Consider the following 27,098-nt stretch of genomic DNA (forward strand, 5'->3'; position numbering starts at 1 on the left):
AATGTCCTTTGAATCCTTTTATCCGCCATCAGACAAGAAAAATGTCGTCTGTAAAGGAGAAAAGCGTTTTTGAGAAAAAGTGATGCGAGCGAGTATGTTAAGCAAGTAATTTGACACCAGAGTTATATAAGCACATTCGAACAAAGAGGAGTTTGGACAAACTCCACTGGGCAGCTTCAGCCATGATCTTGCAGTACTTATCGGATTACTTTGACTTAAAGAGCTGGCTGATATTCCTTTTTGTTTTCTTTCTGTTGATTGACATAATCAAGAACAAGAACCCACCAAATTTCCCACCGGGTCCCTGGTGCGTACCTTACGTAGGAAATGTCTTCACTGGGCTTGAGTATGAAACTATTGACAAGGTAGGAGAATAGTTTTTTTTTTCTTTTTTACAGTTTTGTTATTAATTCAGAGTATTAATATTTCTTAAAGCATGCATAGGATCATTTGCTTAGAAATTCACAGTTTAATAAGTTTACTACGTTGAGTAGCGCTGTTGCCTCACAGCAAGAAGGGCCTGGGTTCGAGTCCCCGGCTGGGTGACCGGGGTCCTTTCTGTGTGGAGTTTGCATGTTCTCCCCGTGTCTGTGTGGGTTTCCTCCCACAGTCCAAAGACGTGCACTTAGGCTAATTGGACATGCTACATTGCCCCTAGGTGTGAGTGACTGTCTATGTGTGTCTGTCTGCCCTGCCACGGACTGGTGACCTGTCCAGGGTGTATCCTGCCTTCTGCCCATTGACCGCTGGGATAGGCTCCAGCACCCACCGCGACCCTGAGGGAGAAGCAGCTTAGAAAATGTGTGTGTGTGTGTGTTTGTAATCACCACAATCCAGCCTCAATGGAAATACACTATTGTCTAGATTTGATTACATTGTTTATCATATAAATACAATCATGTAACAGAAAGTACAAATGTGTTTCAGCTTTCCAAAAAGTATGGGAATGTTTTTAGCCTGAGAAAACTGAGTTCAGAAAACTGTGTTCATTTGTGGATATAAAATGGTGAAGGAGGCTCTCGTCACTCAGCAGGACAGCTTTTCTGACCGCCCTCTTATCCCTCTGTTTGACAAGGTCTATGAAGGACGTAGTAAGTACAAATAACACTTACATTGTTATTGTGTACAACCCCAATTCCAATGAAGTTGGGACATTGTGTAAAACATAAATAAAAACAGGATACAACGATTTGAACAACTGCATGAGCAAATAGTCCAACAGTTTAAGAACAATGTTTCTCAATGTGCAATTGCAAGGAATTTAGGGATTATCATCATCTACAGTCCATAATATCATTAGAAGATTCAGAGAATCTGGAGAAATCTCTGCAAGTAAGCGGCAAGGCAGAAAACCAACATTGAATGCCCGTGACCTTCGATCCCTCAGACAGCACTGCACTAAAAACCGACATCATTCTGTAATGGATATTACCACATGGGCTCAGGACTCTGACATGCAAAGCGAAAGCCAAATATCAACAACACCCAGAAACGCCGCCGGCTTCTCTGGGCCCGAGCTCATCTGAGGTGGACTGACGCAAAGTGAAAAAGTGTCCTGTGGTCTGACGAGTCCACATTTCAGATTGTTTTTGGAAATCATGGACGTCGTGTCCTCCGGGCCAAAGAGGAAAAGGACTGTCCAGATTGTTATCAGCACAAAGTTCAAAAGCCAGCATCTCTGATGGTCTGGGGGTGTGTTAGTGCCCATGGCATGGGTAACTTGCACATCTGTGAAGGCACCATTAATGCTGAAAGGTACATACAGGTTTTGGAGCAACATATGCTGCATCCAAGCAACGTCTTTTTCAGGGATGTCCTGCTTATTTCAGCAGGACAATGCCAAGCCACATTCTGCACATGTTACAACAGATATTTAATGTAGTAGGCTTCGTAGTAAAAGAGTGCAGGTACTAGACTGGCCTGCCTGCAGTCCAGACCTGTCTCCCATTGAAAATGTGTGGCACATTATGAAGCGCAAAATACAACAACGGAGACCCCGGACTGTTGAGCAACTGAAGTTGTACATCAAGCAAGAATGGGAAAGAATTCCACCTACAAAGCTTCAACAATTAGTGTCCTCAGTTCCCAAACGCTTATTGAGTGTTGTTAAGAGGAAAGGTGATGTAACACAGTGGTAAACATGCCCCTGTCCCAACTTCTTTGGAACGTGTTGCAGGCGTCATTCAAAATGAGTGAATATTTGCAAAAAACAATAAAGTTTATCCGTTTGAACATTAAATATCTTGTCTTTGTAGTGTATTTAATTGAATATAGGTTGAAAAGGATTTGCAAATCATCGTATTCTGTTTTTATTTATGTTTTACACAACGTCCCAACTTCATTGGAATTGGGGTTGTACTTTAAATCATCCTAGTCCTGTCGAAGTCCAGAGAAAACAAATATATTATCAGACAACATAAACATTCACTCACTGTCTGTGTTATTATTAGTGTATTAGTGCTTTTAATACAATTAGTTGTGTCAGATCACAAGCAAAAATCCCATATTGTACATATATCAAAGTGAAAATGACAGTGAAGAAGACAGACTCTATAAAAAAGAGACATTTTTGCTGATGCTTAATTAAGATTACAGTTTTAATACACAGATGATGGAAATGTTTGTTAGAATACACTTGAAAAGTATTCTCCTCACTATCTAAAAGTATTGTTCTCTCTATCCAGCAAACTGAATGCCTCTCCTAGTTAAAAGGGGTTTCAAAGGCCTAATCCTAAATGGCTCCTTGTTTCCTAATATAGTGCACTAGGTCAGTAATGAAATGATGGCTTCCACACCCAAATAGCACTTTATATGTTGCTAATGCACATCTCTCTAACATTTAGAGCACTATATATGTGTAGAAGCCATAGTTTATCACCTATACCGTGCACTTTATAGTGAGTAGGGAGGCTTTTGTGATCCAGCCAAAGATAAAAAAATTCTCCCTTGGAATTAAATGTAAAATGTAAATGTGATGTAATGTAAAATTTTCTGTTTATAATGAATGTTACATTTGTCTGTTCCCTAAATACAGTATATGCAGTCATATGCAAAATTGTGCCCCTTGACAAATGACATGATTTTCTAAGTAAAAATACTCTGCATCTTCTTCAGAGAGCACATTTCTGCACATTTTAAAGCACAGTTACTCTTTAGTTGCCGAATTCAACATGTAAAATGTGGGTTGTGCAAAAGGTATTGCACATTCTAAAATCTTAAAATTATGCAAATTAACACCCTCCATGTCCCAGGAGGATAAGTGGCTTAGATGATGATAGAGAAAAAGAGACCTAAATCTGGTTCAGCTGATCAAGACTATCAGAATATCAGAGTCAAGTGATACTGTAACCCTAACTTTGTGGGAGTGTGATCAACACAATGAATTGTGTGTGATTCTACTAGGAATAGAGCAATCAGTTAAAGGGGTATGCCAACCTATTTTTAAAGTTTCTGCATGATTAAATAGTTAAGATGTAATTAAGGTCATTCAGAGTGGTTTGAAGTGAAATGCTCTGTTCTAGAGAAACTTAGAGTCAGAATTATTCAAAGTGGCAGTCATAGGAACCAAATGTCTGGCGCGTTTAATTCATACCTTACAGGTGGAATTTTGATTTCCATTTTTGTGTCGTTTTGCACCTTTTCTGTTCTGGTGATAAGGTGTATCCTTGAGTAACGGGTACCTGTGGAAGACACAGAGAAAGTTTTTCATCACCCACCTGTGGCACTTTGGCGAAGCAAAGAAGGGTCTTGAGCAGAGTATCCAACAGGAGTGTGTCTTTCTGTGTGAAGCTTTCAAAGAGGAAAAGGGTGAGTGGTCAGTGTAAAAACAGTTAAAGGAAATGGAGCCATTAAAAGCTAATTAAATCAAAAGGGCTCTTTTCAAGTAAATTAACCATATTGAGACAACATTTTGGAAGTCTTGTTTTCTCACTTTCTCCCAATGAAATTACAGTTAACACCTAATTGATTCCTCCCTTGAATAAGGCTGCTTATGATGTTGAATTTTCTTGGAGGACTTTTAATAGACTTTTGACTGGCTAGCATCAAATGAACTATAGAGTGTGAAATTGAATGAGAACGCTGCCTTTTTACATACGTTTTACCTGGTTGCATCACTTGGGAGCCCTGTATCCAGGGTAAAACAGAACACATGTCTTTGGAATATACATATATCACTGCTTTCGGAAGAACACCTTGTATCTCCAAAATGGTAACTTTACAGGAGAAGGAAAAAATATACTTTATTTTCAATGTAAGTCAATGGAACCAGAATTTTTCCCATGTCATTTTAGGTAATTTCTTTTAGGCCATTCATCATAAAATTTACAACCAATGTAAAGAGTAACAGATACTTTCAAATTATGTCAAAAACTGAAAAACGCCAAAAATGTAGATACAAGGTTTTCTTCTGACAGCAACAATATATAAATATATACAGATTGCAGTAATAAGTGTATGTATTCAGTCCAAATATCATTTTGAAAAGTCGGTGTTTAGAGGTTTGAACCTTCCTGGCTAAATTACATATTATTAATTTAAAAATAGGGCATGGACGATATTTTTAAAAAAAATTTGATAGTATTTCTAGCATGTGTAAGATATTAGACACCCGACTAAGTCAGTACCATTTTTTTTTTTTATATTCTTGAGCTGTCTTACATGCAGAGCGTGTTTAAGATCTACCCACTGATATTCAGTGATGTTCAAGTATGGAGACTGTGAGGGCCATTCGAAAAGTAGTGGATTTTGAAGTATGTTTTGGATCACTGCCCTGTGTTAGAAACCAGCCATTATTCAGCTTCAGTTTCTTAACTGACTGTGAACATATGCTTTCAGAATTTGCTTATATTTAGTGGAAACCATTCTTCCATCTACCTGTGCCACTGGCTGCCACACAATGCCAAAGCATAATACATTCAACTCAGTCTTAACTGGTGGCAAGTTGTTCTTTTCATAAAATGCTTCCCCTTTTTTTTCTAAACATACCTTTGGCACTTGGTTACTAAATGCCTTTGGCTTATCTAGGCACACTTCTGATTCTGGCTTTTGTGATGAGGTTGCAGGTGAGGTTTTGCTTTGCCTTTCTGACCAGCATACAAGCAGCTCTATCTGAGAGTTTTCTTGGTCTCCCAAGGACATTTCTTAGAGTGGAAATTGTAAGTTGGAAGCACTTTGATATCTGTTTAGAGCCTTCTCCTGCTTTGTTGGCAACAATTACCTTCATTTTCAGGTCCTTAGCCAGGTTCAGCATTGACCTTTTTACCCAACTTGCTCCGTCATACAAGCGACCTAAAAGTTCACTTTCCCAAACCAATTTTCCAAAGTTCAGAACAAATCTTTGTATTTTAAAATGATATTTTAAACTGTTATTCAAGTATAAACAAGCACATTTCAGCTGATATATGTAGTTATGATTTTTTACTTCTTAAAATAAGTGTACTTTCTCACAATATACTTTTTACTGTGCTGTAGCCCAAATATGTCTATCAATACCTTTTCATCATTTAAGAACATCAACATCACCTTTTCAGGGTCTCTTGTGCTGTCATCAGTAGAAGCACCAGCCAGAATACTTCGTAATCACACTTCGCCCACCTTTTCCTGCACGTCTCACTCTGATGTTCTTTGTCAACGAATAATACCATTGGCTTGTTTTGACTGGAATTGTGAACTGACTTTTCTGACCCAGTTTGCAGAAAAGTGCTTTACTTTTTAAATAATATGCTGCAGAAATTATGAAAAACTCTTGTTCCTCTGAAGCCTGTGTTCCTAATAAGCCCACTCATTTTTTATTTCAGAGAAATGAACTGAATGACTGAATTAAATAATTTACAATTTAATAATTGATTTAAATTTATGAACAGTAATTCTTCTTTAAGAAGGATCAATAAAATTTTTAAAACTGCCAATAAATAATTAAATAATTAATCATTTAAACTGCCAACCAGTAACAGCAAGAACCCATGTGAATTAAGTAAAAATTGTATTCTGAATAGGTGACTTTGTACTGTATGTATTGAAGTGGAATACATTGAAGGCAATTAGAACACTATATTGACACTTCAGCCATCACCATGAAGTCTAAGTGTATCTTGATCTTTTGTGGAAAAAATCTAGTGCAAACTTATTTGTGACAAAGCAGACTCAGAAACTTGAGAAGGATCCATATGCAGATATATTGACAACAGGACAGACCAAAACTTGAAGTCAAAGGGCAAAGCAAAAAAGGTTGTAACGGAGAAATCAGCCTAACCCCACACCCAAAAAAAAAACCAGGCAGACAGAGCAAAAGGGACAAAAGGCAAAAGCAGCATCCAATAGATCAGGCAGAGGTTCAAAATACCAGCAAGACAGACTAAAAAAACGCTCAGTAGTCAGACACAAAGGAACTGGCAATACTTTGCACTGACTGGCGGAATGGGAGGAGTATTTAAGGTGTGATTAATTTAGGATGTAAGGTACAGGTGGTTTGATTTTGGGAACAGGGCTAGTACTCAGGAGAGTGGCCAGATAGTGAATTGCTGACAGTTTATCTAAGGTTCTGAAAATGTTTTGTTTCAATTGTACAACATACAGGTGCTTTTGACCCCCAGTTCTACTTAAACACGGCTGTTTCAAACATCATCTCTGCTCTAATATTTGGGCATCGCTTTGACTACCATGATGAACGCTTCCTTAATATCCTGCACTTGGACACTGAAGCTGTAACACTGGCAGGCTCATTCCAGGCTCATGTTAGTCAAAGATTTTAACTATCCATTCTAATTAGCCATAAAGTTCTCACTGCCATAAAGTTAACTTGTATGTCACTTGTGATTATTTGGCAGTTGTATAATGTTTTCCCTCGACTCTTTGATTACATTCCTGGACCGCACCAGAAGATGTTTACCAACTACGCAAAGATCATTGAGTTCCTTAAGGATGAGGTCAAAAAGCACAAGGAGGACTGGGATCCCTCAGACCCGCGGGACTACATAGACGCTTATCTGGTAGAAATTGAGAAGGTCTGTTTATCATATTATGTGTAACTGGTGATTTTCAGTTCAAATGCAGGAAGATCAGTGGATCCTAAGATTTTGTTAAAAATTCAATTAGAGCCTGATGCAACCGTTTTCTGTATTAATCTTTCAGAAAAAGAATGATCCTGACGCTGGATTCAACCTTGATACATTAGTCTTAGCCTCGGTGGACATGTTTGAAGCAGGAACAGAAACCTTAGCCTCTACCCTACGCTGGGCTCTGCTGTTCTTGATGAAGTACCCAGAAATACAGAGTGAGTAACATGAACCATGGAAAATGTGTATTATGTTGACCTTGTACTCTGTCTCATTTCTGCCTGATCCATGTACACTTAGTGTACATCAGTAATTAAAAGGAGGAGTGGAATAAAGGACATTTCAGTTCAACTAAAGGTTTCTTTAACTTTTCCAATATGTTAAATCCAACAAATAAACAGTAAATATTAAATAAAATTAATTAGAAGTGTGTGTGTCTATCTGCCCTGTGATGGGCTGGCGATCAGTCCAGGGTGTATCTTGCCTTCTGCCCGATGGCAGCTGGTATGGGCTCCAGCAACCCCTGTGACCCTGAGGGAGAAGTGGCTTAGTGTGTGTGTGTGTGTGTGTGTGTGTGTGTGTGTGTGTGTGTTGATCTGTGGTGATTATCCCTTGGTGTTGTTTCAAAGACCCTTTTGGCACCTTTTTTAACAGTGTAATGTGTGCTATGTATGCAGAAAAGGTGCAGGCAGAGATAGACAGAGTGATTGGACAGTCACGCCAACCCAGTTTGGCTGACAGACCCAACATGCCCTACACTGATGCTGTCATTCATGAGACCCAGAGGATGAGCAACATTCTCCCTTTAGGTTTTCCTAGAAGAGCCTGTAAAGATACGACACTGGGAGGATATGTCATACCAAAGGTTTGTGTTGCTCTAAATTGTTATAAGGCAGATAATTCTTTGTTCAATAGGGCATTGAGACGGTGTTTTTACCACTCCACTTTGCTTCATGCCTAAGAACTTTACCTGTGGTAAATCATAGTAACGCCAAGCATCTTGTGTCTTATTGCAGTATTGCACAAATCATGTTTTATGACAGTGTTTCTCATCAATAGGGCACGTCTATGATTACAAACCTGTCATCTGTGCTTTATGATAAAAATGAGTGGGAAACACCAGACACCTTTAACCCAGGACACTTTCTTGATGTGAAAGGCCAATTCCGCAAGAGAGACGCTTTTCTGCCCTTTTCAGCAGGTAAAACAAAAAGACTTAACCACCACCTTCATTGTAGTATTGGTGTAGACAAAGACTGTCATGCAGATCATAAACCTATATGTTTTTACAAAGCTTGTAGTTTGTTAACTTGTTTTTTAGATTTATATTTAGACATATTGGGAAATGTGTGATTTTTAAGATTAAGATTAAGATTATTAGTCCCACAACGAGGAAATTCACCTCTGCATTTAACCCATCCGTGCAGTGAAACACCACAAATATGCTAGTGAATGCACACACTTCAAGGGGCAATGAGCACACTTGCCTGGAGTGGTGGGCAGCCCTTTCCGCAGCACCCGGGGAGCAGTTAGGGGTTAGGTGCCTTGCTCAACTGCACTTCAGTCCAGCCCATGACTGCCCTAGTATATATATTACATATATTAACATATATTAACCAGTATTGCTATATGTAAACCTTTGCTTATGCCACTGCCATTCAACTTTACTATATGTCCAACAACTAAACTATATGTCTAATGCTTTGTAGACACCGGATCATCTAACATGTCCTGTGGAATCAATTCTTTTAATAGTAGTGGTGAACCATGAGAATTCGAAGTACGATAATGCTCATTTCTGCTATCCCCTATGGGATTCTAGGAGTCTGCTATAAACATTTTTTGGCTAACAGTTATTTGATGACTCTAAAAGATGCTCCATCTTTTACTTGAAGTTTTTTACAGATATGTTAACCCATGTTTACCTTGTAGCAGATTCACAGTGACTCAGTATAGAGGCCTGGTATAGAGCAGCTGCTTCTGTTTTCTAACAATGCATTGATTAGGCTGCTGCTCGTATTCACTCTGATTAAGAGGAAGTTTGTCCCCCACTTGCTGCAGTAACAGCCTCCACTCTTTTGGAAAGGATTCACACTAGACGTTGGTGTATTGCTGTGAGAATTTGATTGTGTTCAGCCTCAACAGCATTAGTGAGGTCAGGTACTGATGTTGGATGAACAGTTCTGGATCTCAAACGCCACTCCAGCTCATCCCAAAGGCAATCTGTGGAGCTCCATCACTCCAGGGAACATGGTTTCACTGCTCCACAGCGCAATGCTGTCGGTCTTTGCACCCCTCTAATCGATGGTGGGCATATGTGCAGCTGCTCCAGAGCATTCCACTCTATTGGTAGTGTTTTTCTATGGAGATCATACAAGCTGACTCCACACCTGTATCAGGAATAGATGCACCTTAAAGCAGCTGAATTCATCAATTATTTTTTGTCTTTTAAACATATATTGTATGCTTATAGCATGAGCTACATGCATTTTATCATTGATAAATATATTATTGTCCCATGTATGTCTATCCTGATGCACTGAAATCACTGTTTCACAGGTAAGAGGGTGTGTCTAGGGGAGCAGTTGGCACGTATGGAGCTCTTCTTATTTCTCCCTTTTCTGCTTCAACACTTCACAGTCTCCCCTGGTCCTGGAGAGGAGCTGAGTCTGAAGGGCCAGGTGGGCTTCACCAACACACCCAGGCCCTACCGCTTATGCATGATCCCACACTGAGACCCAGTGAGTGAAGGGTGTTAATGCCCTGAGAATGTGGTATAACCTGCCTTTAGATAAGAACTAATATTCTAAAAGTGCAAAGGATGAGATGCATGTTAGATTGAATAGATTTAAACAGAGTAACTCTCACAATATATATTTAAATAAAATTGAACTTCCATTATGTAATAACAGTATACCTGCAGTGGATTACTGGGAATGTAAACATTAAATTTTACATAATGACATCTGTAACCTCAAAATATGATGAATTTAATTCTAAATGTTTCATGCTTTATCTTTTTGTACTAAAATGTTTTTATTTTGCTGTGCAATAAGCCTAAAAATTAACATTAATGCATGTATAGTGTATTATAAATATACAGCTGAGATTCTTCTTTGAACACCATCACTCATGTTTAAAAAAAGGTAAGACATATTATTACATGTGCTATTATTTATCATATTGTTACAAAGCTAGAGCCAGTGTTGTAAGCTTAGACTGTGTAAAATGCTCACTAATAAAAATTTGTCTGACAAAAGAACATTTGGTAAAGTTGGTAAAGTTGATTTTTGGACCCTCCCCTAGTGGAAGAACAGTGCTGGCCCTACCTAGTACATCAGTCCTGTCCTAAAAAACGACCTCAGGCTGTAATTAATCCTTGTGTGCATAACAGTGTGGCTTTTTATATCAAACAAGAAGAGGTGGCATTTCTTTGGAGGGCCACACAGCCCTCCATGTGCTCACCAGAGGTAGCCTGACTGCCATTAGGTACCGAGATGAGATCCTCAGACCCCTTGTGAGACCATATGCTGGTGCGGTTGGCGCTGGGTTCCTCCTAATGCAGGACAATTCTAGACCTTATTGTCGTGTTTTTATGGTCTCTATGTTTATGGAGTTTACTTGCGTGGGTGTAGAAGCAAGCCGCGACAGACACTAGAAGGTAGTTAGCCGAGTTGTTTACTGAGAATCTTCGGCAGTACAGGTCAATGAAATAACCAACACTCACCACAGTCTCAAAATCAATGGGACGCTGTTACAGTCTCTGTGTGGTTACGGTCTGGCTACAGGTGTTGAGGCACTCTTGCTCGGGCACAGAACACTATTGTTTTCGTCCATGCGGTGAGCTACGAGCTGCCTTCTTCATAAATCAAACTCAGACAACTGTTCTCCTACTGCGGCTGCACATGACTTGCAAAACATTATTTTAATCGATCTACACTGCATTATGTGGCTGGAGTGTGTCGGCAGTTCCTGCAAGATGAAGGCATTGAAGCTATGGACTGGCCCGCCCGTTCCCCAGACCTGAATCTGATTGAGCACATCTGGGACATCATGTCTCGCTCCATCCACCAATGCCACCTTGCACCACAGACTGTCCAGGAGTTGGCGGATGCTTTAGTCCAGGTCTGGGAGGAGATCCCTCAGGAGACCATCCGCCACCTCATCAGGAGCATGCCCAGGCTTTGTAGGGAGGTCATACAAGCACGTGGAGGCCACACACAATACAGAGCCTCATTTTGACTTGTTTTAAGGACATCACATCAAAGTTGGATCGGCCTGTAGTGTGTTTTTCCACTTTAATTTTGTGTGTGACTCCAAATCCAGGCCTCCATTGGTTAATAAATTTGATTTCCATTGATGATTTTTGTGTGATTTTGTTGTCAGCACAATCAACTTTGTACAGAACAAAGTATTCAATGAGAATATTTCATTCATTCAGATCTAGGATGTGTTATTTGAGTGTTCCCATATATATATATATATATATATATATTTATATATACACACACACGCACATTGTGATGGGGAGCGAGGTAGCAGACGCATTTGCGGAGGTAAGCAACTTTTATTGAGGGCAAATCCAAAATCAGGGTCATAACGGTCCAGGGTCAAAGAGCCGATACATACAGATCGTGGGGAAATCATGACAAACCAGAAACAAACAACAACAGATATTCAAACATAGCAAACGTCCAACAGCGCAAGGACAATGACCGATACAAAGACCAGGGACAGGTGAACACATGAGGGACAGGTGAACACAATCAGGGGTGGAGTAACCAAACAGGGGGCAGGACTTAAACCAAAACAAAAAGGCACATGGAGTGGGAGGAGCCAATCGTGACACACATATATATATATACACAAACAAAAAACTGCATCACTTCATTAACCCTGCGACCCTGCAGATAAGATCAGTTTACATAAGGGTCAGAGGGTTCCTTCAGTTTTACAAAAACATGTAAATAGGGCTCCTGTTCTAAAGGTCACAAAAACCACTTAAAGCTGACTTTATGTTTAAGTTAGGGGCCTCTGATCCAAAGGTCACAAAAACATCTACCCTATATAAGACAGGCAGTTACAGCTTGTATTCAGAAGGATTCATATTGGCTCCGAAACCTCTTTTAGACAAACTATGGCGTCTGATAAGAAGCTGTATTTCCTTGTAATAAATTCTATAAATACAAGAAAGACAGTGTCAGTAGAGATTCCTTCATCATCTCCACATCATCGCTATTGAATAAACAACAGTAGGATTGTTTTATTTCTAAGAAATTTACACCCCTAACATCAATTTTTCTCTAAACATTGTCAACTGACTGATTGGTCTTCAAATGGGGTGCTTCCTGTTTGATGATCACTCCTTTTCAATCTTTGATTGGACAATTAAGTGAAGTGAGTTTGATCACATGACATAAAAACTTGTGTTAACCTATAAGTTTGTTGAATTCCATTTGTTTACGGAAGACCTACACCAAAAATCTTAGGTGTCCCACATTTTGTAATTTCCTACATTAGAACAATTTACCCCATATAGAGTACAGAACGTGTTGAAGACATCACTGTGGGAAAAAAACTGACTGACATGGCCTCAGAAATGATAAAATAACACATAAAAATTGTTCCATGATGATGCTATGATTTACTACATTTTTACCTAGAGAAATGTTACCAAGTTTACATTCATACTTATTCAGCATGTTACTATGGTTTGGTTTAATTTTCCAATCAGGTACATCCTTCTCCAGATTTTGGAGTGTGGAGCTCAGCGTGGGGTCACACACATGCGGTAAGGGCTGGGGGCGTAAGTGAAACCCAGCTGACCCTCCAGGCTCAGCTTTTCTCCAGGGCCAGCGGAGAATGTAAAGCGTTGTAGCAGAGAAGTGAAGAACAAGAAGAGCTCCATACGTGCCAACTGCTCCCCAAGACACACCCTCTTACCTATGGAGCATTGATTTAAGTGCATCAGGAGAGCTATGCTAGAGCATCATACTGTCCAGGCTAGAATACGCACAAGATGCTACAAACCTCAGTTACATTACATTTACAGCATTTGGCTGACGCTCTTATCCAGAGCGACTTACAATTTGATCATTTTACACAATTGGCCTGACTGCATGTCTTTGAACTGTGGGAGGAAACCAGAGAACCCGGAGGAAACCCACACAGACACGGGGAGAACATGCAAACTCCACACAGAGAGGACCCCGGTCGCCCGGCCAGGGAATCGAACCCAGGCACTCCTTGCTGTGAGGCGACAGCGCTACCCACCACGCCACCGTGCCGCCAATAATAAATCTAGTTCTAATAAAGATATAATACTTGAAATGCAACAGATTAAAAATGCAGTTAGATACGTCAACTATGGGTAAAAGATGTACATGTAACAAGATTCTGAATTAATGATGCATCTGTGTTACCTGCTGAAAAGGGCAGAAAGGCATCTCTCTTGTGGAATTGGCCTTGTTCATCAAGAAAGTGTCCTGGGTTAAAGGTGTCTGGTGTTTCCCACTCGTTTTTATCATAAAGCACAGATGACAGGTTTGTTGTCACTACAGTGCCCTAATAATTACAAAAGCAGATTCATCAGATGTGTTAGATTTGTATAGTATTACACTTGAGATTTTCAGCTAAAAATATTCTTTAGCAAAAAGGGTTCTATGACTTGTAAGAGTAGTGGAAAGCATTTGTGTCATGTAAAACTACTTTTAAAAAATCTTCTTGAGCAACTTTGACAAGGGCCAGATGACTAGGTTGCACCAACTCTGAAAATTCAAGACTGGTGAGGTGCTCCTGGACAGCAGAGGTGAAGATCCAAAGAAGGACAAACCATGACCCAGCAGAAGGGTCCCCAAACCTCATATAAGAGGAATGTATCACAACACTATGTATGAGGCTACTTAGCTGCAAACTAGTGCCTATGTGTAACCAGCAGACCCTCTGGCTGGCTGTGAGTGTCTTGTGAGCCCCGCCAGCCACTGTAGTGAGAGGCATTGTGCTGCTGGTTACAATTAACCATTAGCTTTAGCATATAAGCACAGTGCCAGTTTATGCAATCCCCCACTTCTCCAGCCCTTCTGGTGTATTAGCGAAAAGCTATTGGAAACGACATTGAAATATAGCCATTTGTTGTGGCTTTGCTACATTATAACACTTCTGCACTCTGATTTCTCCAGGTCGGTGTCTGTATGCAGGTACATAGTGGGGGCTATGTGGGTATTGTGTATTTAGTATACAGTGGCTAACATCTGTGTCTATGTAGGTGTATGGTGGGCTGGTGCAACAGCTAACAGGTGGTGAGCCTATGCATAGCTGCAGTTAAAGGTATTTTCACAGTTCCTTGAAGTGGGTAGTTGGGCCTGTGAAGCAAGAGCTCTAGTCCCTAATGCTGTCCCTTTCCTGTATGTAGGTTTGATGTGAGTATCGCCATTGACCGGTCTAGGTGGCATATGACCATTTAAACGTGCAGGCCCTGGAAGCAGCTGACCCATCGCTACCTTTTTTTAAGAAGACACCTGAGTGCTTGTGGTATCTTTCCGGTGGTGGGGTGCTCCTGCGGTTTGGCACCTTACTGGTGGTGGTGTTCACGTGCACTGCATTTCTGTTTGTGTGTGGAGATTTTAGGTTTTTGACCAGGCTAGGCCACTTGGAGTTGGATCCTCACAGCCAGTATTTCCCCTTCTTTAGAGCTCCCATTTTGTATATCTGTTCTTTTCCTTCTTTGGTTGCTTGTTTATTTTAGATTAATACTAATAAACCAGTGTTTTTATTGACTAATAAATTTGTCTCCTCTCAAACCCACATCTCTGAATGTCTGTAAGGTTTACCTGTGTGCTTAAGTAATTTGTTGATGGGGTATTTCCTGGGGTGAAACTCCCCAGGTGACGTAGTTGGGTTTTTCCTTTACTAGCAGTCACATATGCTATTCCTATCCACTGTCAAAGTGGGCATGCAGGCATCGCAACTGGACCTAGCAATGTAAAATGGGTCCTGTTTTCTTTTATGTTATGTAGCTGGCCGAGTACATATGCATTGTTTATCTGGGGAAGTGATGGCACCAAGTTGCACTGTGAGAATATGAGCTGCTGGAGGGAATGTAATGCTCTGGGCAATGTTCTGCTGTAAAACCCTGGGCCCAGACATATGTGGACATCAATTTGACATGTGCCACCTTCCTAAAACATTGTTGCGGACCAGGTAAACCACTTTATGCTGGAGGTATTCATCAATTCAATGGCAGTGGCCTTTTCCAGCCCTGCCACACTGGACACCTTGTTCAGAATTGTTCAAGGTGTTTCTGTGGCCTCCAAATTCCTCAGATCTTTTAGAGGTCTTTGTACATTCCATGTACAAAGTCAGAGCTGTTTTGATGGCATGCAAAGGACCAACAACATATTAGGTATATTCGGTCAAATTTGGTTTGGGCTCATCAGTGTATAGCCTTTTTTTTTTTTTTTTTTTTTTAAACATAAGAATCCTTGAACAATTGAGTGTACTTGTCAGCTAACCACTCAGTTGAGTTTCTACATGTCCTATGTACAGAATAGGATAAAAATTTGACCACTCTTTTTTCAAACAATAACAAACCTTTGGTATGAAGTATCCTCCAAGTGTTGTATCTTTACTGGGGCTTTTAGGGGCACCCAGAGGTACAACATTGCCCATCCTCTGGGTCTCATGGATGACTGCATCAGTGTACGGCATGTTGGGTCTGTCAGCCAAGAGAGGTTGACGTGACTGTCCAATTACTATGTCTATCTCTGCCTGCACCTTTTCTGAGTAAATAAACAGACCATTATTATCAAGTAAACATGGCTGCAAAATACACATGAAAGAACAAAACATATCTCCATGGTTTCCACTACTCACTTTGTATCTCTGGGTATTTCATCATGAAGAGCAGACCCCACCGAATTGTTGTAGCTGTAGTTTCTGTCCCTGCCTCAAACATGTCCAATGTAGCCAGTACTAATGTTGTCATGTTAAAGCCAGCTTCAGGGTCACTGTTTCTCTAAGGTATTCAAACACAGATCTGTTATGTACAATTGTGTGTCTGTATTTGAGTGTCTTATATGCAGACCCCACTACATCAACTGTAATAAGTCATTGAAAAAAAATTAATGTAGTTTATTGACTTTACAATCCATCTTAAACAGACCTTCTCTGTTTCCACTAGGTAAGCGTCTATGTAGTCCCGTGGGTCTGAGGGATCCAAGCTCTCCTTGTGCTTTTTGATTTCATCATTTAAGAAATCTAAGATGATCTTGTAGTTTGCAAACATTTTTTGGTGAGGGCCAGGAATATAATCAAAAAGACATGGTAGGACATCATACAACTGCAAAAAGAAGCAGAAAATCAAGACAATATTGAAATAATAATAATATACAAATGCATTGTCAGTTCAGTACTATAATGTCAGAGTGTTCTATTAAAATGTGAGAGAGCATGTAGATTGATATCTATTGACCCGAGTCTGGGTGTAGCCTGACAAGGCAATGGCTTCAGTGTCCAAGCGCAGAATGTTCTGGAAGTGTCCATCATGGTAGTCAAAGCGATGCCCAAAAACTACAGAAGAGATGATGTTTGCAACAGCATTGCTCAGGAGTAAGTGGGGATCGAACTGCCCTGTAGGATAAAAAATAAGCCAGTTTATTTCCCACATACACTATATTACCAAAAGTTTTCGCTGCCTTCACATGCATATGAACTTGAGTGACATCCCATTCTTAATCCATAGGGTGTGATATGTCAGCCCACCCTTTGCAGCTATAATATCTTCAACTCTTCTGGGAAGGCTTTCCACAAGGGTTAGGAGTGTGTTTATGGGAATTTTTGACCATTCTTCCGGAAGCGCATTTGTGAGGTCTGATGTTGGATGAGAAGGCCTGGCTCCCAGTCTCTGCTCCAATTCATCCCAAAAGATGTTCTACAGGTGCCCAGTCATGTTGGAACAGGAAGGGGCCATCCCTGAACTGTTCCCACAACGTTGGGAGCATGAAATTGTCTAAAATCTCTTGGTCTGCTGAAACTGCTGAGTTCCTTTCACTGGAACTAAGGGGCCAAGCCCAACTTATGAAAAACAACCCCACACCATAATCCCCCCCTCCACCAAGAAGAACTTGACTGGCCTGCAGTTGAGTCCTGACCTCAACCCGATAGAACACCTTTGGGATTTTTTTGGGACTTTACAAATCCTTTTCAATCTATATTCAATTGAATACACTACAAAGACAAGATATTTAATGTTCAAACGGATAAACTTTATTGTTTTTTGCAAATATTCACTCATTTTGAATTTGATGCCTGCAACATGTTTCAAAGAAGTTGGGACAGGGGCAACAAAAGACTGGGAAAGTTGAGGAATGCTCAAAAAACACCTGTTTGGTACATTCCACAGGTGAGCAGGTTAATTGGAAACAGGTGAGTGTCATGATTGGGTATAAAGGGAGCATCCCTGAAAGGCTTAGTCGTTCAGAAGCAAGGATGGGGCGAGGTTCACCACTTTGTGAACAACATTGTTGAGAACAATGTTTCTCAATGTGCAGTTGCAAGGAATTTAGGGGTTTCATCATCTACAGTCCATAATATCATCAAAAGATTCAGAGAATCTGGAGAAATCTCTGCAAGTAAGCGGCAAGGCAGAAAACCAACATTGAATGCCCGTGACCTTCCATCCCTCAGGTGTCGCTGCATTAAAAACCGGCATCATTCTGTAACAGATATTACCACATGGGCTCAGGACACTTCAGAAAACCATTGTCAGTGAACGCAGTTCATCACTCCATCTACAAGTGCAAGTTAAAACTCTGCCATGCAAAGTGAAAGCCATATATCAACAACACCCAGAAACGCCGCCGGCTTCTCTGGGCCCGAGCTCATCTGAGATGGACTGACGTGGGAAAGTGTCCTGTGGTCTGAGGAGTCCACATTTCAGATTGTTTTTGGAAATCATGGACGTCGTGTCCTCCGGGCCAAAGAGGAAAAGGATTGTCTGGATTGTTATCAGCACAAAGTTCAAAAGCCAGCATCTCTGATGGTGTGGGGGTGTGTTAGTGCCCATGGCATGGGTAACTTACACGTCTGTGAAGGCACCATTAATGCTGAAAGGTACATACAGGTTTTGGAGCAACATATGCTGCCATCCAAGCAGCGTCTTTTTCAGGGATGTCCCTGCTTATTTCAGCAAGACAATGCCAAGCCACATTCTGCATGTGTTACAACAGCATGGCTTCATAGTAAAAGAGTGCGGGTACTAGACTGGCCTGCCTGCAGTCCAGACCGGCCTCCCATTGAAAATGTGTGGTGCATTATGAAGCGCAAAATACGACAACGGAGACCCCAGACTGTTGAGCAACTGAAGTTGTACATCAAGCAAGAATGGGAAAGAATTCCACCTACAAAGCTTCAACAATTAGTGTCCTCAGTTCCCAAACGCTTATTGAGTGTTGTTAAAAGGAAAGGTGATGTAACACAGTGGTAAACATGCCCCTGTCCCAACTTCTTTGGAATGTGTTGCAGGCATCAAATTCAAAATGAGTGAATATTTGCAAAAAACAATAAAGTTTATCCATTTGAACATTAAATATCTTGTCTTTGTAGTGTATTCAATTGAATATTTGCAAATCATCGTATTGTTTTTACACAACGTCCCCACTTCATTGGAATTGGGGTTGCATGTATGTATGTTTTAGGAGCTGCAGCTTATCTAACACTTTAATACTTTAATACCTTTGATTGATTTTCTGTTTGTGATCTGTGTGATGGACAGTATTCAAATTGTACTGAATGCATTGTGAAGAAACAGATATATTGTGTGTCAACTTGACCAAATAACAGTCTTTCAATCATTTCAAACAGACATTCTGGGGACCATGCCCTCATAACCACTTAGTAAAAGCTTAGACCCCCATTCATAAATCTCTAGTGATTCCATCTCTGTGCATTTTCATTATGCCAAGTCCCTGAGAGTACTGAATCCAGGCTTTAGTTAAAGGATAATAATACCACATTCAATTGATTACATGTAAACAAAGTCATTTAGATTAGTTTAATATGATATGGTTCATTGTGGATACAGTGCTGATGATAGAAACCAAAGGTCATAATCTCTACACAGCAAATACAGACATTTTATTTACTATTTAAAAAATCATTTAACCCATGCATGTCTTCTGAGGCTTTGTGTGATGTTGATAATTGTAAAATGGTAGTAAATATGAAAGAGTAGGTTTTTTCGGGGACTATTTTGCTTTACAACATCCTGCATGTACCTCTCTGCCATGCAAATGTGTTTTAGTCCAAAAGCTTCTCAAAACTATTATAAAACAATGTCTCAGATATCAGGCAGCATGTACTTGACTTCTTCATGTTCCTGTGAAGTGGCTTTCAGAGGCATTAAGCTAGATGACTTTGTTTACATCTTAAACAGTTAGTTATTAAGAAATTTTGAAATCAGTGGAATTTAAATCAATAACTGAATTACCCAAATTCCCTAAGAGACAGACAGGTCACTTACCTCGTTCATCTTTGAAAGCATCACACAGAAAGACACTCTCCTGCTGGATGCTCAGCTCAAAGGGCTTCTGCCTGTCACCAGAGTAGCGCAGGTGTGAGCTGGCAAACTTTCTCTGCATCTTCCACTTGTAACCATTACTTGCAATTAGACCTACATAGCATGACAAAGGAAACATAAAGACTTTATTTTTTAGCTTTATGTATATATGATGCATTAAGTTAATGGTCTCAAACTCCAATTAGCAACAGAAGTTTTAGGTTGGAGCTGAACTCTGGAAACAGGAAGGCAAGTTTATGTTCATAGCATATTTCATACAGTGCAGTCATTCAAAGTGCTTTGCAAAGGAGACAGTACAAAGATAATTCAAATATGTAGGCAAATCAAAAATGTTATTCAAACATTAAAACAATAGTTTATAAAAAGAAGAAATTAAAAATCAAATTACAAATTAAATTAGCATAATAAAGTGCTGTTGCAGGTGAGAAGTACAGTAGAGCTAACAGTGTTAAATTAAAGCACATTTTCTTTTTGACATTTTCTCTTCTTTTACCCCTGAGACTCTAGCAGCTGCATTTTGAATCATTTGAAGTTGTTTGAACATCTTTTTTGAAAGTCCAGTTAGGAGACCATTACAGTGTTCAATCCTGCTAGAAATAAAGGTGTGGGTAAGTTTCCTCAGGTCTGATTTGGGCAGAAAATCTATAATCATGTTGAAGGTAGAGCTCCAGGAGGAGAGTTAGCATCCATTGCACAAAACAAAGTGCCTCTGAAATGCATCGTACAACAAGTGCTGGCTCTACCAAATAAGTGACAAGTGACAACAGGTGTCTAATTCAGAGTTAGCTACTTAGGTTGTGATTAATCCTTATGCTCAAGCACAAGGCATGATAACCAACCAATTTTCTAAAATATGAGGTGTTGCCAAAGTGGGAAAATAATCAAGCTACCTACAAATGCAGAAAGCAAAGCATGCACAACAGTGCAACAGTGAAGCCACTCTGTAATTTAACTTGTGACTTATTAGGACCCCAAGTGAGCCTCTAATCAACAGTGATAAATGTATGCAACTAAGCAGCCACCCAAAAATCCTGCTAAGGGCCCCCAAAAGGACCACAATATACAAAAATTATAAATTCATTGTTAAGATATATTTATTTTCATTGGAAAAAAGTGGTACAATTAGTAATAAGTAATAATTGCATGCTTAACTTCAGAATTGGTTTCTGGTCATGCTATGTTTCTTACCAAGTCCCTGAAAGATTTTCTGAAACATGGGAATGGCAGGACGGTCAGCAAAACTGTCCAGCTGAGTAATGAGGGCCTCCTTCACCATTTTGTATCCAGAGATAAACACTACTTTGTCACTGCCCCATCTCAGGCTGAAAATCTCCCCATATTCCTCAGCGAGCTGAAACAAGTGAAGTCCTCAGATAATAATAAATTAATGGCAGTCGACATTGTTGATAATATTTCATTGTAAGAGCTGCCATATGGAGAGCAGGGAACACTGATGTATTTAAGAAATGTACACAAACACATGCATGAACAGACTGGCTAACCACCTAAGAAACATTTTGATCCATCCAGCACTGCAAGCAATGGAGCATAAAAATGTACACTGCCATTTCATTTTGGTTCTCTTACAATATCAGGCAAACAAAAATGAAACAAATGTTACTCATTTACCTTGTTTATGGTTCTGAAGTCAAGCCCAGTGAAGACGTTTCCCACAAAGGGCAAAGGACGAGGTCCTGGAGGAAAACGGGGTGGATTTTTATTCCTGATGACATCAATGAGCAACAGAAAAAGGAAAATAATTACTAGGCAGCCTGTGAAATTAATGTAATCAAATAAGTAGTGGACGATCATGGCTGGCGTCAGGTGAAGATGCAAGCACTTTTATTAATGTCCGTGCCTGGACTGGTGCAGAGGTGAGCTGAGGCGAGGGATTACGTAATCCACTCTGAATCTGTGACAAAGGAGAAAAAGGGGAGGGGCCTCATGAACAGCCTTTTTACCTATTCTTCTTTAAGGACTTGTTTAGTAGTTTAACTGCTTGAGGTTGAAACTTTTACATTTTTTCATTTTATTTTTTTAAAATGCTGTTAGTCACTATTATACAATCTACAGCTGAGTGTCTGTAATCAGAACACAAGCAAATGGACTTTAGTAATCATCGTAAAGCAAAGGCTTCCTCTGCTGGTTCTTTCAGTGGATGGAACATGCTGTGTTTACTGAAGCCAAAACCAAAGACAAATAAACCACCCTAAGACTCGATCTGTGTTTATCAAACAGGAAAGTCTCTGTAGGGTGGAGTCAGCTCAAATGGGCCACTTTTTGGTGAAAGATGTATAAGAATATCAAGCAATCTGTGCATGACATCTGATGATATTCTTAAAGGGTGTCCCAAAATAACTGGCATCATTAGAGATGTGAATATCTGCGTATGTCCGAGACAAATGAAATTAAATGTTGAACAAAATTTCATGTTGAACAAAAGATTTATTTATCAAAATTTGAACAAGAAACCGATTTCACAGCTTCACAACTGTTTGGTATGCACACTGCCTAGGACACGACACACATCAAGTCAATAGTCCAGCTCCTGCCAAACACTCTGCGTTTGTGCCACGTCCAAATCAGTTGGTGCATTTTTATTTAAATTTCTCAAAAAAGCATGCTGCACACTCTTGCTTGACTGTGTTCGAGCATATTCTAACACGCAAAATGCCTTTTCATTTCTAGTGAACGCCATTCTTCAACCTGAAAAAAGATCATTTGAAGGAGAATTGGCTGTTATTAAACTGTGAAATGATGTCAGTTTTTTTTGGGACATCCTGTATAAATCAGCATGGCTCTCTTAAATATTTATTGGTTAGAAAATGTGAAAAGTATAATTGTTTTGGAATTATAAGAGTTCATATTTATTCACTAAAAAACACATTTAAAATTGTATGGGTATGTGTTTCTGCACATTGGTGGTGTCTTTGTGTGTGTGTCGCTGTGCAGATGCCATTATCCTCTCTACAATTCCCATAGGTGCTTACAACAGCGCACCCAGGCCTCCATGGCCTTTGGATAACTGATATCATCATCATACACTTTCTTGCAGGCCGTTAAAAAGGTGAACATTCAGTGTCTGCCCTCTGTCAACTACATCCTGATACTTTCCCCACTGGTTGTACTAACATCTTCCTTCCTTTTCCTGTCTTTTTCTCTTCTCTCTCTCTCTCTATTCCTTCTCTGCCTGTCCTCCTGCCACAGCTACTGCATAATTTAAACAGTGTTGATTTTGCATGGATACGTATCTAGAGCTATGAACCTGTTCTGCACCCTCAGTTTTTGTCATGTGTGTGTGTGTGTGTGTGTGTGTGTCACGACTGCCAGTAACAGGTGAGACACTCGCTGATGGATCTTACAAATTTTAATATAATAGGGCAATACAAGAGAATAGTAAAGGACAGGCAGGGTCAGAAACAACAATAACAGCAGCAACATAGACATACCAGAGGGTGGTCGGACTGAAGATAGGTTGGTACACAGGAGAGCAAAAACCAGGTAAAGGGGCTAGGCTAACGGTACAAACAAAACGGCAACGGTAAGGCAATCAATGGGCAAGGCAAAAAGGAGAAAACGAAGTACAGGAAAAGGGCGGAATAAACAAAGAATAAGAGCAAGGGAAACGCGTCGTAACAGAGCTAGAGGCTAGATAATACTCAGCACCAAACACAGGAAACAACAGGGCTTAAACACACGGGTTCACAGGTGTTGAAAATCTCATTGATTAGAAGCAAGGCGAGCCGGAGCGCCGGAGCGTCACATGCTCAGCAGAGTCACTGTAGTCCATAGGCAGAGCATGCTGGGAATTGGAGTCCATGGAGGTAACAGAGTCCAAGGCAGGCAGACTGACAGCGTCAGGGCTGACAGAGTGTGTGTGAGTGTGTGAGTGTGTGCGCGCATGCAGCCCATTTTAGCTGAAAATCATTGTCCAGTACCTTAAATTACTTTTTGACAACAATTTTACTTTTTAAATTTTAACTTTTTTTTAAATGAAAGAGTCTGATCCAATATTTTTCATAAATATGTTGCCTGACTTTTCTGCTTTTGCAGTGAAATTGCAAGAAATACAAGAGCAACATGGATGCTAATGAGCTAGCATGCTAACCAGCACTTCATCTTGTCTGTGTTAAAAATAAAGAAATTACTCATTAAAATCAGGCTTTCAACAATTTTTATTTCAGAAATAACATAAAATACACAATATATTGCCATACATATTTATATATTGATATTCTACAATTAGTGTTTATCTTTATGATTAATGTTTTTTTTATTGTCTATTTAAATTAAATAATTAATTTTCCTGCTTACCGTCTATTTAATGTAACTGCTACACCATGGGGTCTGAGAGTAACACAATTTCAATACACTGTATGTACTGTACATATTGTAAAATTGACAATAAAAGCTGACTTGACTTTTTGGACAAATATGGGAATTTTTATTTATTACTTTCCTTTGGATTTTGTGCAAAACAGATGAATCTTGTTCCAGAATACCCACTTTTCATGATCCAATCAAATCCTGATGAATATAATCATGTCCCACTCACAATTTGTCTCCATTGCTCTAGTGTCCAGTTGCAACGTTTTACACAAGTGCATTCAACGGATTGCCAGAAGGAGAAGCGTCACTCCAGAGAACACGTCTCCACTGCTCCAGAGTCCTCTTCCACTTTGTTACAATACCCCTGACAATTGACTGTAAACTCTCATAATGTGTGCAGTACAGGGTTAAGAAAGAAAAATGCATTCTTATTTCCGCATCTTGTGCAGTGCATAATGTCATTAAATGATCAAGGGGATCTGGTGAAATCTGAGTGAAAACCGCAAGTGATGGGGGTCCTGGACTTTCCACAACCTTGACCACCCCATAAGGGGACTAAACTGAAAGTCGTCCTGTTATGTCTATGTATGGAGGTGCATTAGTGGCCATGGCATGAGTTATCTGCACATCTGAAATTCTGCAATGGAAAACAGGCTCGCAAGCCAAACCGAGTAGGTTTTGAGACCTGCAATAGGAAAGGGCCATTTGACTGACATGCAAATCTCAGACCATCTACAATGAATACAGTTTGAGTCAGAAAATGTACAATGTTTTGTTGTTTCCTTGCCACTTACTGTTTCAAACACAATTTAGGAATAATTTTTTAAAGTGGCATATCATGAATGTTTCCCGGGTCAGTGATGAGGCCCATATCTCGCTCAGAAAGGCTTATTGGTGAGGAGATGCTTGCTAATGGCATTTAGCTTGATAAATGATCATTTGTTTTCCATAAGATAGCACATGGACCAGAGCCAGATTAAATTCGGAGTTTAAAGTCAGTTTCTGAGAGTTATTTTAGGTCATTTTAGCATGCAGTTTACATTACACAGTGTGTGTACTTCTATGGGCAGAGTGCCTGAGACTGAAACTTACTCACAACAAAAAACTCTTCTACAGTGCACATCTCAAAGTTGAACCTCAGCTTCTGTTGCTAGAACCAGCCCCTATTAGCAAACTACTAACAAAATACTTTTCACTGACATCTGGAACGCTTGCCTTTTTTGGTAATACTTTACAACTGGTCCACAAATGAGCATCTAGTAATACTTATCTAATGGTTTTGTCACAGTCAATCAATGCACAGACTAGTACTTAACACATCAGGAAACAATGACATGTATATGATAATAAAGAGCTGAGTCAAATTTGAATAGCCATTTATAATAAACATTCATGTGTAACTTGGTGTTAACCAGTTCATCATTTGTGCACAAACATAACCAGGCAAAAAGTCCAAAAGGCAGGTCAAAAAACAAGGCAGAACAGGAATAAACAGTCAGAAATACCACTCAGTTGCTCCATAAAAAGAAACAATGCCTCAGAACGAGACTATCTACAAGCCCGGGCTTTAAACTAAACTAATCAAGGAAGAACAGGTGTTACTGATCAATACTCTGGGGAAGTGGAGTGCTGATTGGAGCATGAGAGTGAGACTGGAGTCACATGATCTCCCCAGGATTTGCGATCTAATAGAAAGCAGATTGTTAAAATGTGTGTTTTCTGCTGTTATACATCTTGTATACCCATGACTGCATATCAGATTCTGATTCTGTCAGCTTGAACAAATTCACAGATTAGTGGGATTGGTATCTAAAGATGATGAAACAGCATATAGGTGCACTTTGCAGTTCTACAATTACAGACTCTGTATACTCTGTATGTTTCTCTGTATACTTTGTTAGCCCCCTGAACTCTCTTTGAATTCAATCCCTCAGACTCCCTGGGGAGATCATGGAGTGCTCTACATTCAGAAAACCTGTCCCTTTTCGTCATAGAACAATCAGAGTTTGAATTTATTCTAGGTGTACCTTGGTTAGAAAAACATAACCCCACTATCTCTTGGTCAGAATGAAAAATTCAGAAATGGTCCATATTCTGCCACCTGAACTTTGCATCTCCACCCACATTGTTTGTCAGTTCCACATCCATAGAAAGCCCCAGGACTGACATTAATGTAACTATTCCTCCTGAATACATGGACCTCAAGAAGGTGTTTAGCAAAGGCAATGCCACAAAACTACTCCTATACAGACCATATGACAGCACTATTCATCTTGTAAGTCTAAGTCAATCTAAGTCAATTGTCTATCCCCTTACTCAAGAGAAGGAACTGGCCATGGATACTTATGTCCAAGAAGCTCTTGATCAGGGTTTTATCTGACCATCAACGTCCCCAGTAGCCTCAGCCTTCTTCTTTGTTAAAAAGAAGGATGGAGGTCTTTGTCCCTGCAAAGATTACAGAGGTCTGAGTCAAATCACTAAGACATATCCTTACCCACTTCCATTAGTCTAGAACAATTAAAGGGAGCCAAATATTAAACTAAACTGGACTTGAGAAGTGCTTACAACCTCATTCATGTCAAGGAGGAGACAGCTTTTGTGACCACCAGGGGGCACTGAGTATCTTGTGATGCCTTTTGGGCTCTCTATCGCCCCCTCTGTCTTCCAAGCATTTATCAACGATGTCCTCAGAGAGATGTTGGGTAAATTTGCGATAGCCTACATAGACGACATTCTTGTGTACTCACCAGACCTGGAGTTCCATGTCAATCATGTTCGGGCAGTCCTTCAGAAACTCAAACAAATTGTATATAAAAAGAGAAAAGTGCAAATTCCACATACAATCCATTTCATTCCTGGGTTATATCATTAGCCCCAACGGGGTCATGACAGATGATAAAGTTGATGCAGTGTTGAATTGGCCCACACCATTATCAGTTATAAAGCTCCAACGATTACTAGGTTTTGCTAATTTCTATCGCCATTTCATTCGAGGCTTTAGTAGAATTGCAGCCACCCCAACTGCTCTACTCAAAGGCAATCTCAAAAAGTTTCAATGGACTGAACCAGCTGAGCAGGCTTTTCAAACACTAAAAGAATCGTTTTCTACTGCCTCTATCCTCAAACATCCTGACTCCTCG

General features: G+C 39.9%; 1 protein-coding gene and 1 pseudogene across 7 annotated transcripts; one reads left to right on the forward strand and one right to left on the reverse strand.

The window, feature by feature from the left end:
- Positions 1–160: 160 nt before the first annotated feature.
- On the forward strand, positions 161–10,317 carry LOC108415347 (annotated as a pseudogene).
- A 1,285-nt stretch (positions 10,318–11,602) lies between these two features.
- LOC108415276 (cytochrome P450 2J2-like) lies at positions 11,603–23,372 on the reverse strand. Of its 7 annotated transcripts, none has more exons than XM_037538081.1 (10): positions 23,079–23,372; positions 21,259–21,323; positions 20,818–20,980; positions 19,573–19,722; positions 16,525–16,682; positions 16,216–16,392; positions 15,927–16,068; positions 15,645–15,832; positions 13,478–13,619; positions 11,603–12,998 (listed from the first exon to the last, which is right to left on the reverse strand). In XM_037538081.1, the coding sequence occupies exons 3-10, from the start codon at positions 20,903–20,905 to the stop codon at positions 12,823–12,825; spliced, it is 1,221 nt and encodes a 406-aa protein (XP_037393978.1). In that variant the 5' UTR covers positions 20,906–20,980; positions 21,259–21,323; positions 23,079–23,372; the 3' UTR covers positions 11,603–12,822. The 7 variants fall into 7 exon arrangements, with proteins under 7 accessions (XP_037393978.1, XP_037393977.1, XP_037393979.1 ...); XM_037538080.1 differs by having other exon boundaries at positions 21,259–21,352; XM_037538082.1 differs by lacking the exon at positions 20,818–20,980 and having other exon boundaries at positions 21,259–21,352.
- Between the last annotated feature and the right edge of the window lie 3,726 nt (positions 23,373–27,098).

The sequence above is a fragment of the Pygocentrus nattereri genome, chromosome 4 (assembly GCF_015220715.1).
Source record: "Pygocentrus nattereri isolate fPygNat1 chromosome 4, fPygNat1.pri, whole genome shotgun sequence".
In the NCBI taxonomy this organism is placed as follows: Eukaryota; Metazoa; Chordata; class Actinopteri; order Characiformes; family Serrasalmidae; genus Pygocentrus; species Pygocentrus nattereri.

Bases quoted from the DNA above. Each gene is read 5' to 3' on its own strand.
- LOC108415276 (XM_017688302.2), bottom strand. From the start codon at position 21,441: ATGATCGTCCACTACTTATTTGATTACATTAATTTCACAGGCTGCCTA. The intron at 16,069-16,215 runs GTCTGTTTAAGA...TGAATACCTTAG, and splicing joins ACCTAGTGGAAACAGAGAAG to AGAAACAGTGACCCTGAAGC. The intron at 15,833-15,926 runs GTGAGTAGTGGA...TTATTTACTCAG, and splicing joins GAAATACCCAGAGATACAAA to AAAAGGTGCAGGCAGAGATA.